General features: G+C 46.5%; 2 protein-coding genes across 6 annotated transcripts in view; both read left to right on the forward strand.

Annotated features, from left to right (window-relative positions):
• The window catches only part of nup107 (nucleoporin 107), a 53,157-nt gene extending 48,808 nt beyond the window's left edge, over nucleotides 1-4,349 (forward strand). For both annotated transcript variants that reach the window (XM_090201347.1, XM_090201346.1), the window contains exons 22-26: nucleotides 682-842; nucleotides 1,721-1,846; nucleotides 2,949-3,062; nucleotides 3,375-3,542; nucleotides 4,107-4,349. In XM_090201347.1, coding sequence (XP_090057473.1) covers nucleotides 682-842; nucleotides 1,721-1,846; nucleotides 2,949-3,062; nucleotides 3,375-3,542; nucleotides 4,107-4,214 — 677 coding nt within the window. In that variant the 3' untranslated portion in view covers nucleotides 4,215-4,349. The remainder of the gene's footprint in view (nucleotides 1-681; nucleotides 843-1,720; nucleotides 1,847-2,948; nucleotides 3,063-3,374; nucleotides 3,543-4,106) is intronic.
• A 132-nt stretch (nucleotides 4,350-4,481) lies between these two features.
• slc35e3 (solute carrier family 35 member E3) lies at nucleotides 4,482-10,780 on the forward strand. Of its 4 annotated transcripts, XM_090201351.1 has the most exons (6): nucleotides 4,537-5,318; nucleotides 6,100-6,248; nucleotides 7,262-7,372; nucleotides 7,710-7,868; nucleotides 9,637-9,719; nucleotides 10,029-10,780. In XM_090201351.1, the coding sequence occupies exons 3-6, from the start codon at nucleotides 7,325-7,327 to the stop codon at nucleotides 10,213-10,215; spliced, it is 477 nt and encodes a 158-aa protein (XP_090057477.1). In that variant the 5' UTR covers nucleotides 4,537-5,318; nucleotides 6,100-6,248; nucleotides 7,262-7,324; the 3' UTR covers nucleotides 10,216-10,780. The 4 variants fall into 4 exon arrangements, with proteins under 4 accessions (XP_036801283.2, XP_090057476.1, XP_090057477.1 ...); XM_036945388.2 differs by lacking the exon at nucleotides 6,100-6,248 and having other exon boundaries at nucleotides 4,482-5,318; XM_090201352.1 differs by lacking the exons at nucleotides 4,537-5,318; nucleotides 6,100-6,248 and adding an exon at nucleotides 6,569-7,213.
• The last annotated feature ends 2,372 nt before the right edge of the window (nucleotides 10,781-13,152 follow it).

Genomic DNA, 13,152 nt, shown 5'->3' on the forward strand with positions numbered 1-13,152 from the left:
CTAACACATCAACCATGTTGTTGATCCATTGTTCTCCTCATACTACTAACACATCAACCATGTTGTTGATCTATTGTTCTCTCATACTACTAACACATCAACCATGTTGTTGATCCATTGTTCTCTCATACTACTAACACATCAACCATGTTGTTGATCTACTGTTCTCTCATACTACTAACACATCAACCATGTTGTTGATCCATTGTTCTCCTCATACTACTAACACATCAACCATGTTGTTGATCCATTGTTCTCTCATACTACTAACACATCAACCATGTTGTTGATCCATTGTTCTCTCATACTACTAACACATCAACCATGTTGTTGATCCATTGTTTTCCTCATACTACTAACACATCAACCATGTTGTTGATCTATTGTTCTCTCATACTACTAACACATCAACCATGTTGTTGATCTATTGTTCTCTCATACTACTAACACATCAACCATGTTGTTGATCTATTGTTCTCTCATACTACTAACACATCAACCATGTTGTTGATCTACTGTTCTCTCATACTACTAACACATCAACCATGTTGTTGATCTATTGTTCTCTCATACTACTAACACATCAACCATGTTGTTGATCTATTGTTCTCTCATACTACTAACACATCAACCATGTTGTTGATCTATTGTTCTCTCTCTCCTCTCTGTCATCTCCTCCAGCCTGTAAGAAACACCAGGCAGCTAAGGTGGTGTTCGGTAAGGTCCCCGAGGACTCCATGAGGGAGATCTACCGCCAGTGGGAGGAGCTAGGCCTGGACACGCCCCTTCCCGCGGAGGATGAGAACGCCATCAGGGAACACCTGTGTGTCCGTGCTTACCTGGTGAGGGGGGGGGGGGACAAGCTCTCGCAGCGCTGTGATTGGCTCGACTGTTTATTACCTGGTGAGGGGGGGGACAAGCTCTCGCAGCGCTGTGATTGGCTCGACTGTTTATTGCCTGGTGAGGGGGGGGGGACAAGCTCTCGCAGCGCTGTGATTGGCTCGACTGTTTATTACCTGGTGAGGGGGGGGACAAGCTCTCGCAGCGCTGTGATTGGCTCGACTGTTTATTGCCTGGTGAGGGGGGGGGGGACAAGCTCTCGCAGCGCTGTGATTGGCTCGACTGTTTATTACCTGGTGAGGGGGGGGACAAGCTCTCGCAGCGCTGTGATTGGCTCGACTGTTTATTACCTGGTGAGGGGGGACAAGCTCTCGCAGCGCTGTGATTGGCTCGACTGTTTATTGCCTGGTGAGGGGGGGACAAGCTCTCGCAGCGCTGTGATTGGCTCGACTGTTTATTACCTGGTGAGGGGGGGGGGACAAGCTCTCGCAGCGCTGTGATTGGCTCGACTGTTTATTACCTGGTGAGGGGGGGGACAAGCTCTCGCAGCGCTGTGATTGGCTCGACTGTTTATTACCTGGTGAGGGGGGGGACAAGCTCTCGCAGCGCTGTGATTGGCTCGACTGTTTATTACCTGGTGAGGGGGGGGACAAGCTCTGGCAGCGCTGTGATTGGCTCGACTGTTTATTGCCTGGTGAGGGGGGGACAAGCTCTCGCAGCGCTGTGATTGGCTCGACTGTTTATTACCTGGTGAGGGGGGGGACAAGCTCTCGCAGCGCTGTGATTGGCTCGACTGTTTATTGACTGTTTTTAGAGAGGTCTCCTGTAGTTGTTATAAGTGGTGTGTGTGTCTCTCTCTCTCTCTCTCTTCCCTCCCCAGGAAGCTCATGAGGCGTTTAATGAGTGGTTCCATCACATGAACTCCCCCCCTCAGAAGCCCAGCCTGCCGGCTCAGGCCAAGTTCACTGAGAAGGTGGCCTACGAGATGAAGGAGAACGAGTACCAGGTACCCAATACACCCTATTCCCTATATAGTGTACTATAGGGTTACCCAATACTCCCTATTCCCTATATAGTGTACTACAGGGTTACCCAATACACCCTATTCCCTATATAGTGTACTACAGGGTTACCCAATACACCCTATTCCCTATATAGTGTACTATAGGGTTACCCAATACTCCCTATTCCCTATATAGTGCAGTATAGGGTTACCCAATACACCCTATTCCCTATATAGTGTACTACAGGGTTACCCAATACACCCTATTCCCTATATAGTGTACTATAGGGTTACTCAATACTCCCTATTCCCTATATAGTACACTACAGGGCTACCCAATACTCCCTATTCCCTATATAGTGCAGTATAGGGTTACCCAATACACCCTATTCCCTATATAGTGTACTACAGGGCTACCCAATACTCCCTATTCCCTATATAGTGCAGTATAGGGTTACCCAATACACCCTATTCCCTATATAGTGCACTACAGGGCTACCCAATACTCCCTATATAGTACACTATAGGGTTACCCAATACAATACACCCTATTCCCTATATAGTGCACCTGCCGGGGCGGCAGGGTAGCCTAGTGGTTAGAGTAACCGAAAGGTTGCAAGTTCAAATCCCCGAGCTGACAAGGTACAAATCTGTCGTTCTGCCCTGAACAGGCAGTTAACCCACTGTTCCTAGACCAGTTAACCCACTGTTCCTAGACCAGTTAACCCACTGTTCCTAGACCAGTCATTGAAAATAAGAATTTGTTCTTAACTGACTTGCCTAGTTAAATAAAAGGTACAAATAAAAATAAATACCCAATACTCCATATTCCCTATATAGTGCACTATAGGGTTACCCAATACACCCTATTCCCTATATAGTGCACCATAGGGATGTGGTTAAAACTAGTGCACTCTATAGGAGGCCCAGGTCAAATTGAGTTTACTATGTAGGGGATCGGGTACCAGGTATACGGTACACTCTGATCCTAGATCAGTCTCTGTGTTATGGGTGAACTGGTGAGGAGTTTAATTTGTTTTAGTGTAGCTGTTCCTGGATCAGATGAAGAACTCTAAAAAGGTGTGACCACCTTCTCCTCCCGTAGCTGGAACATGACAGCTGGACCGGCCGTCTGGGGGCTCTGACTGAAGACGTGAAGGAGAGAATCTACAACGTCCTGCTGTTTGTGGACGGGGGCTGGATGGTCGACGTCAGAGAGGTCTGTCTGTATATCTGACTATTAATGGTGGTGTGAGGGGCTCAGCGCTAGGTTAGCATGTCAGCCTGTATTTAGAGCTCTCTGTCTCCAGGACTACGGTGTTCTTTCTAGGTACAGGTTACATCTACAACTGAATGGTTGACGTCAGAGAGGTCTGTATATCTGACTATTAATGGTGGTAATTGACAGTTGGTGGTATGAGGGGCTCAGCGCTAGGTTAGCATGTCAGCCTGTATTTAGAGCTCTCTGTCTTCAGTACTACGGTGTTATTTCTAGGTACAGGTTACTTCTACCACTGTCGTTCTATTCCAGGATACGGAGGAGGACCCAGAGAGAGGCCACCAGATGGTGCTGCTTCGTAGACTCTGTCTGCCCATGATGTCCTTCCTGTTGCAGACAGTACTGCAGAGAACACAACGCCACCAGGAGAGTCTCAGACTGGCTGATATCATCGCCTCAGACCAACACCGCCTCTACGAGGTCAGTACTGTAGTTTAGAAATTATATTTCCATGGTCTGGGGTCTGGGGTCTGGTCTGGGGTCTGGTCTGGTCTGGGCTCTGGTCTGGGCTCTGGTCTGGGCTCTGGTCTGGGCTCTGGTCTGGGCTCTGGTCTGGGGTCTGGTCTGGGCTCTGGTCTGGGCTCTGGTCTGGGGTCTGGTTTGGGGTCTGGTCTGGGGTCTGGTCTGGGGTCTGGTCTGGCCTGAGGGCATCCTCTTCTCTCTCCTGTCTCCTTTCCTTCGTCTGCTACGATCTGCGACTACTTGACTTCAATCAAATGTATTTATAAAGCCCTTCATACATCAGCTGATGTCACAAAGTGCTGTACAGAAACCCCCCAGCCTAAAAACCCCAAACAGCAAGCAATGCAGGTGTAGAAAGCACTTCAACGTTGTAGCTCAACACAATATCAACACTCTCTTACAGTATCTCTCCCCTGTCACTGTGTTGCTTGCTTCTCTTTCCCTCGTCTACTTTCCCATCCACCTCTTCTTTTTTGCTAACTATGTTCTCTCTCTCTCTCTCGGTCTCTCGCTCTCTTTCAGGTGTTCTCCAAGGATGAGCTGAGGAAGTTCCTTCAGAAGATGAGGGAGTCATCTCTTCTCTTATTGGATAAGGGTCTAGACCCGCTGGGGTACGAGATCCAACCATAAATACACCCCACCCGGACATTTTGTTTTGTTTTTTATTTTTAATATCGTTTTTTTGTTGTTGTTTTTTGCCAAGTTTAAGTAATGGAGTGAATGATTTTCTGCATTTTGTAAACAATAAAAGTGACGTGTCTGAAATATTGTTTGTCTTTGGGCCATGCACAGACAGGATGCATATACCTATCTGAATCTAGAAGAGTATAAAGGAAGGTTTTGAGACACCACCTTGTCTAGGTCGAGAGGAGATGGTTTAGGTTATCGCCTTCGCGACGTAACAAAGTGTCCATGTGTAGGCGCTGTAGGCCACTGTGACGTGGATATAGTTCTCTTCGCAGAACACGGAAGTAAAGGTCGCATTATGACGTCACTGCTCCCGTTAAGTTTGCAACCAGGTTCTTTTTTTTCCTGTATGATCCACATGCGATGGTATGAAAAGTATGAAAGTCGTACAACGCTAACTGTACATGCAGGACTGAAATACTCTAGAATGTAATGCCACTGTATAGGCCCTGTAATTTTTTACGAAAGGGGATGTATGCCCGATCAGTCGGTAGTGTCGAAGCCTGGAGAGACCCCCGCAACTTTTCCTGATGTGTGGCAGAGGGTAGACATTTTTTTTTGGTTTACATTAGCTACCTAGCTTCATACTATACAGTACTACTGAAACCTGTATGTAGATTTTACAGGGCAGTTCTCAAGACGACCATGGCTAACCGACTGTCAGACCTTTTCTCGAACAGCCGTCTCGTCATTGGATTATTAGCCAATTTGCTGTCATCGATATGCATCGTTTTCATCAACAAATGGATCTATGTTCACTATGGCTTTCCAAACATGACTCTAACTCTGATTCATTTCGTTGTGACATGGCTTGGACTATGGGTATGCCAGAAGATGGACATATTTGCGCCAAAGAGTCTCCAACCCACCAAAATTATCTGGCTCGCTCTAAGCTTCTGTGGCTTCGTGGCTTTCACCAATCTGTCTTTACAAAACAACACCATCGGTACTTACCAGCTGGCCAAAGCGATGACAACTCCTGTGATCATTGTCATACAGACAATGTACTACAAGAAGACATTCTCCACCAAGATCAAGTTGACTTTGGTAGGTAGGTAGGGGGGGTTTGCAATGTACAAATGCTGTCTGCTACAAAGTATCTAGAATTCCATGCAGAATGGCAGATTGGCATTTATTGAGAATTCACTTTTTTTTTAAATATAAAATACTTTTCTAATTGTACAAACATAACGGAAGTTGAATTATACACAACCAAGCACACAAGTTTTAGGAAAAATAAACTTTTACAGAGGTCTTATATACATTAAATGATGCATATCATGTATTGTTTCAGGGCATGTTTTTTTTAATTTTTAACTCATCTTAATGATTGCAAAATAAAAAGATAAAGCTCTCTTTCAAAAAATAAATAAGAAGGTATAGTAGCCTTCAAAAATCTGCATTTTGTGTATAAAGAATTTCAATAATACAATAAAATTATTGACCAGGAAATTGAATTAATTATCATCTTGGAATAAACCAAATGTGACATTATTGTATGTGAAATTGGCAATATTAATATTATATAACTAGCATGCTAGCAGATATCCATAGACTTCTAGTCATTACACCTACTAGCATGCTAGCAGATATCCATAGACTTCTAGTCATTACGCCTACTAGCATGCTAGCAGATATCCATAGACTTCTAGTCATTACGCCTACTAGCATGCTAGCAGATATCCATAGACTTCTAGTCATTATGTTATCAACTTCCTTCAAACTGCACGCATTAGACATACATATGGTGTCCACTAGTTCATCTGACTCTGGGGAAGTAGATAAAGGGTATCACTGACTAAATCCTGAAGTACCCCTTTCAAACCAGGGCTCCCAAGTGGCACAGTGGTCTAAGGTACTGCATCTCAGTGCAAGAGGCATCACTACAGTCCCTGGTTCGAATCCTGTGTTCCTGTGTGTCTGTATCACATCCGGCCTGGCACACAATTGGCCCAGCGTCGTCCAGGTTTGGCCGGGGTAGGCCGTCATTGTAAATAAGAATTTGTTCTTAACTGACTTGCCTAGTTAAATAAAGGTAAAATAAATAAAAATCCTAATCCTAACTTTTTAAATGTATTTTTATGGTTACAGTAACACTATTTACCTGCTGTGTTCCTGTGTGTCTGTCTACTAGGTGCCCATAACGTTAGGTGATGTGTGTCTGTCTACTAGGTACCCATAACGTTAGGTGATGTGTATCTGTCTACTAGGTGCCCATAACGTTAGGTGATGTGTGTCTGTCTACTAGGTACCCATAACGTTAGGTGATGTGTGTCTGTCTACTAGGTACCCATAACGTTAGGTGATGTGTGTCTGTCTACTAGGTGCCCATAACGTTAGGTGATGTGTGTCTGTCTACTAGGTACCCATATCGTTCGGTGATGTGTGTCTGTCTACTAGGTGCCCATAACGTTAGGTGATGTGTGTCTGTCTACTAGGTACCCATAACGTTAGGTGATGTGTGTCTGTCTACTAGGTGCCCATAACGTTAGGTGATGTGTGTCTGTCTACTAGGTACCCATAACGTTAGGTGATGTGTGTCTGTCTACTAGGTGCCCATAACGTTAGGTGATGTGTGTCTGTCTACTAGGTACCCATAACGTTAGGTGATGTGTGTCTGTCTACTAGGTACCCATAACGTTAGGTGATGTGTGTCTGTCTACTAGGTACCCATAACGTTAGGTGATGTGTGTCTGTCTACTAGGTACCCATAACGTTAGGTGATGTGTGTCTGTCTACTAGGTGCCCATAACGTTAGGTGATGTGTGTCTGTCTACTAGGTACCCATAACGTTAGGTGATGTGTGTTCCTGTGTGTCTGTCTACTAGGTACCCATAACGTTAGGTGATGTGTGTCTGTCTACTAGGTGCCCATAACGTTAGGTGATGTGTGTCTGTCTACTAGGTACCCATAACGTTAGGTGATGTGTGTCTGTCTACTAGGTGCCCATAACGTTAGGTGATGTGTGTTCCTGTGTGTCTGTCTACTAGGTGCCCATAACGTTAGGTGTGATCCTCAACTCCTACTATGATGTGAGATTCAACCTCCTGGGGATGGTCTTTGCCACACTAGGAGTGTTCGTCACCTCCCTCTATCAGGTGGTAAGTAGTGATGCTTTGAAGTGCACTTGGACTTAGTGAACACTACAGTCTATGGGTGAACTGGCTGTCTTCCAAATGGCACCCTATTCCCTATGAGTCCTGGTCAAAAGTAGTGCACTTGAAAGGGAATATGGTGCTAGTTGGGATGCGGACAGACTAGAACACGTTAGTGGACTTTCTTGTCTTATTCATACCTTCTATTATCAAGGTGTATTGTACTATTATCTCAGGCCTCATAATTGATTGATGATACATCTCTCTCTTCCCCCCCCTCCCCCCCACCCCCCCCCCCCCCCCCCCCACCTCCCTCTCTCCCCCCCACCTCCCTCTATCTCAGTGGGTAGGTGTGAAACAGCATGAGCTCCAGGTTAACTCCATGCAGCTACTCTACTACCAGGCCCCCATGTCCTCTGCCTTCCTCCTCTCCCTCGTGCCCTTCTTCGAACCTCTCTCTGGGGAGGGGGGCATCTTCGGACCCTGGTCCTTCCCAGCATTGGTAAGAGACAAAGAGAGAGGGGGGGGGGGGGGAAGAGACCACCAATCAGATCTCAGCGTTGACTGTCACTGAGAGTTATTCTACAGTTTCCTCTCTCTCTCTCTCTGAGACACACAGGGAAACATACTGTTGGAAGAACTCAGCATTGTGAGTCTGTTCAGAACCCGATGAATGCCATGGCCTTGGTTTGGTTCAGGGATGGTGAAGTTGTTATCCCACGACCTGACCTCATACTGCATGACTGGGGTTAAAGACTTTAAGACCAGGCCTAAGCAGACGGGCCAAAGAAACAATCAGCTCTTTTGCATGTAAGGTTAGAAGGGGGGGGGGGAGACTTTGGGGGAATTCCTGGCTTAGCCTAAATATTCAAATAGTCTTATTTTGTTCATGTAAATTATTTTGAGAGAGAGAGAGAGAGGTGTTTCATACTTTCAGTTTGTCTTTAGAATGAGTGAGAGACTACATCCTGTGATGGATTTACTCAGATGAGATGAGTCACTGAAGACACACAAGCGCTAGTCCTCTACGTACATGTCAAAGCATGTTCAGCTGTGTGTGGCCTGTCGTCTGCCCAGCAACCAAACCTGCCACTCGGTCAACGGAGCTCAATTCAACACCGTTGTTCTGACCCCTAAGGGCTACAAGTCTCCACTTCCACCCCCTGGAGATAGACTAGTTATAGCAAACAGTGGTAAAATACTGATGTTGCTAATGCTGCTAACATGCTACTGTTACCTTCAGGCCATGGTGATGCTAACATGCTACTGTGCTGTTGTTACCTTCAGAGCATGGTGATGCTAACATGTTGTATCTCTCCCTTCAGACCATGGTGATGCTAACATGCTAACATGTTGTATCTCTCCCTTCAGACCACGGTGATGCTAACATGTTGTATCTCTACCTTCAGACCAGGGTGATGCTAACATGTTGTATCTCTACCTTCAGACCAGGGTGATGCTAACATGTTGTATCTCTCCCTTCAGACCATGGTGATGCTAACATGTTGTATCTCTACCTTCAGACCAGGGTGATGCTAACATGTTGTATCTCTCCCTTCAGACCATGGTGATGCTAACATGTTGTATCTCTACCTTCAGACCAGGGTGATGCTAACATGTTGTATCTCTACCTTCAGACCAGGGTGATGCTAACATGTTGTATCTCTCCCTTCAGACCATGGTGATGCTAACATGCTAACATGTTGTATCTCTCCCTTCAGACCACGGTGATGCTAACATGTTGTATCTCTACCTTCAGACCAGGGTGATGCTAACATGTTGTATCTCTCCTTCAGACCATGGTGATGCTAACATGCTACTGTGCTGTTGTTACCTTCAGACCAGGGTGATGCTAACATGTTGTATCTCTCCTTCAGACCATGGTGATGCTAACATGCTACTGTGCTGTTGTTACCTTCAGACCAGGGTGATGCTAACATGTTGTATCTCTCCTTCAGACCATGGTGATGCTAACATGCTACTGTGCTGTTGTTACCTTCAGACCAGGGTGATGCTAACATGTTGTATCTCTCCTTCAGACCATGGTGATGCTAACATGCTACTGTGCTGTTGTTACCTTCAGACCATGGTGATGCTAACATGTTGTATCTCTACCTTCAGACAATGGTGATGCTAACATGTATCTCTATCTTCAGACCAGGGTGATGCTAACATGTTGTATCTCTCCCTTCAGACCAGGGTGAAGCTAACATGTTGTATCTCTCCCTTCAGAGCATGGTGATGCTAACATGTTGTATCTCTCCCTTCAGGCCATGGTGATGCTATCTGGCCTCATAGCCTTCCTAGTCAACCTGTCAATCTACTGGATCATAGGGAACACCTCTGCTGTCACGTATCCTTTTGTTCTGGCTGGAGGTCAAGGGTCAACCAATAGGACTGTCTCAAAATGTCAATTAATCTGTCCGTCGATTCCTCACATCGTCTCTCCGACTCAAAACTCATTGGAGAATAAGGTCCGAGTGGAGGGACCTTTGACCTTCTCCTCCAATATTGTTGATAAGGAGGCGGAGATATGATATGAGGAATCACCATGACAACTAGTATAACTCTGGGGTCAATATTACAAAGGTGTGTATGTGATAAATGTCAGATTCACTGTGTGCTCCTTTTTTTATTTGCCCTTAACGGTGAACTCCTACAGCTACAACATGTTTGGCCACTTCAAGTTCTGCATCACCCTGTTGGGGGGCTATGTTCTCTTCCAGGACCCCCTGTCTCTAAACCAGGGCCTGGGCATCCTCTGTACACTCACTGGCATCCTCTCCTACACCCACTTCAAGCTGGCAGAGCAGGAGGAGGGCAAAAGCAAGCTGGTCCAGAGGCCATGATAGGCCCACCGGAGTGCCAATCCATAGAGGCTGCTACTCTCATTGGTTGCTCGACAACTCACTGGTTCCCTAGGACTGTTTGAGGGAAGGGCCAGGTTGGAATCATAGAACTAGAGGTTGGAATCATAGAACTAGAGGTTGGAATCATAGAACTAGAGGTTGGAATCATAGAACTAGAGGTTGGAATCATAGAACTAGAGGTTGGAATCATAGAACTAGAATTCTATAGTTGGAATGTGATTGTTGAGTGAAAGGGGAACTGGCCAAACAGTGAGATAAAGGGAGATAGTTCTGGCAGGGAACACTAATGATGACGATGATAATACACTGTTAAAGGAGTGGAATGTATATTGTATTGGAAGATGTGGGAGCTCAGCAAGCCTAGTATTAACATAGTTTTTGCATTACTCAAGATGCTGTCTTATATTCCAGTATTTTTGCCGGTACGATTAAAGAGAGGACAACTTGCTCTTAACAATGTCCAAATGCTGAAGATACTTTTGCATTATTGAATGATTCTTATTTTTTTTCATACTGTGATCTTCAATAAATTGTATTTTATTGATTGTTTTTGTCTCATTTAGGAAGCTTGGGGAAGTTACCTGAACCTGCCACAGAACATTGAGAGGCCCATTGACAGCTGTATGAATGGAGGTTAGGTAGGGCTACCACTCATTGTGGTCATAGAGAAAAGAAAGGACTCGGGAGGGAGGTGGGGGGAGAGAGGGAGGGAGGTGGGGGGAGAGAGGGAGGGAGGTGGGGGGAGAGAGGGAGGGAGGTGGGGGGGAGAGAGGGAGGGAGGTGGGGGGGGAGAGGGAGGGAGGTGGGGGGGAGAGAGGGAGGGAGGTGGGGGGGAGAGAGGGAGGGAGGTGGGGGGGAGAGTGAGGGAGGTGGGGGGGAGAGTGAGGGAGGTGGGGGTAGTGAGGGAGGTGGGGGGTAGGGAGGGAGGTGGGGGGGAGAGAGGGAGGGAGGTGGGGGGAGAGAGGGAGGGAGGTGAGGGGGGAGAGGGAGGTGGGGGGGAGAGGGAGGTGAGGTGGGGGGGAGAGAGGGAGGTGAGGTGGGGGGAGAGAGGGAGGTGAGGTGTGGGGGAGAGGGAGGTGGAGGGAGGTGAGGTGGGGGGGAGAGAGGGAGGTGAGGTGTGGGGGAGAGGGAGGTGGAGGGAGGTGAGGTGGGGGGGAGAGAGGGAGGTGAGGTGGGGCGAGAGAGGGAGGTGAGGTGGGGGGGAGAGAGGGAGGTGAGGTGGGGGGGAGAGAGGGAGGTGAGGTGGGGGGAGAGAGGGAGGTGAGGTGGGGGGGAGAGAGGGAGGTGAGGTGGGGGGGAGAGAGGGAGGTGAGGTGGGGGGAGAGAGGGAGGTGAGGTGTGGGGGAGAGGGAGGTGGAGGGAGGTGAGGTGGGGGGAGAGAGGGAGGTGAGGTGGGGGGGGGGAGAGGGAGGTGAGGTGGGGGGAGAGAGGGAGGTGAGGTGTGGGGGAGAGGGAGGTGGAGGGAGGTGAGGTGGGGGGGAGAGAGGGAGGTGAGGTGGGGGGGGAGATAGTACTGCTCTCAACCTATTTATGTCAAAGGTTGCTGAAGTGAATAATGCACATCTCAAATACTTTCTAATTACAGATTGTTTCATGGAAAAAGGACTAAATCACATTCTTTGTTGAACATTCTGATTGCTGCTGGGACAATCCTGAGAAACGAGTACATACAGATTTTTTATTTATTTCACCTTTATTTCACCTTTATTTAACCAGGTAGGCTAGTTGAGAACAAGGTCTCATTTACAACTGCGACCTGGCCAAGATCAAGCATAGCAATTCGACCCAATACAACAACAACAGAGTTACACATAGGCTTGCCCTTTACAAGTTAGTCAACATGATATCATACAGGGCTTGAATAAGAGTTGGGTCGTTATTCATTAGTGCACACTGTAGCAAAACGTTTTGCAACAGATAATCCAAAACTAAGCGTTTCTTACTGGACAAGTTCAGTTATTCCTTCCCTGTTTCAGTCTGTTTTCTTATGTTTGGCGTCTAGTGAATTACGAACCTGCGATGGGAGTTGGTGTGGGAACGAGACGGATCTAGGTGGGGTACTGTGCTACAAGGTACAGGCAGTTCCCTGGGTCTCAGACAGTGGCCTCAGTGTTCTGCTGTCTGCTCAGCCTCTCTAGGTTCACAGGCCTGCCATTGTGGCTCAGTGTAGTAGTGTGTACACACCCAACCGCCAGAGGCCAACAAAAAACACATGAGCCAAAATAACAAGCACATATCTGTGGTGGCACAGAACTTCAGTGTGCGTCCCAAATGCCACCCTACTCCCTATATAGTGCACTACCTTTGACAAGAGCCCCGTGGGGAAGTAGTACCCTAATAGAAAGGGAATAGGATGCCATTTGTGACACGGCTTCCCCTTTCAGTGTAAACTGGAACTGAATGGTTACGTGGCTATTTTACAACTCTTCAACGTTAGCCTATCCTGCTCATTTGCAAAGTCAATGAAGCCGGTGAGAGACGTGCCGTGAGGCTGATGAGACGGCATCATGTAACATTATTTAGTATTTATAGAATTATTTCCAGTCGTCAGAGACACATCCACTAAATCTAATCACAATGTCCATTACTTTACAAAATTCTAGAATCATAATCCCATTCGTTGAAGCAAGTGGATAACTTGACTTTAAATCGTAAAAACTAATGACTTTAATATTTTTAAGAAATTCAGGCCAAATCCAAATGTGTGTTTTAAAATGGCCTTTGTCATTCCATTTGTACTAATTTAGAAGTTTATAAAAGGATTAATAACATTTATCGGAGGTTATAAGGCTTCATAACACTTATTGGAGGTTATAAGGCTTAATAACATGCCCTGACATGTTGAGGCTCTGAAAGAACATGTCGTTCTACAAATAACATCTGACTCATTCTTTTAGCCCTTCTAGGAAGGAGAGG

The sequence above is a fragment of the Oncorhynchus mykiss genome, chromosome 15 (assembly GCF_057628025.1).
Source record: "Oncorhynchus mykiss isolate SJ-2025 chromosome 15, ASM5762802v1, whole genome shotgun sequence".
In the NCBI taxonomy this organism is placed as follows: Eukaryota; Metazoa; Chordata; class Actinopteri; order Salmoniformes; family Salmonidae; genus Oncorhynchus; species Oncorhynchus mykiss.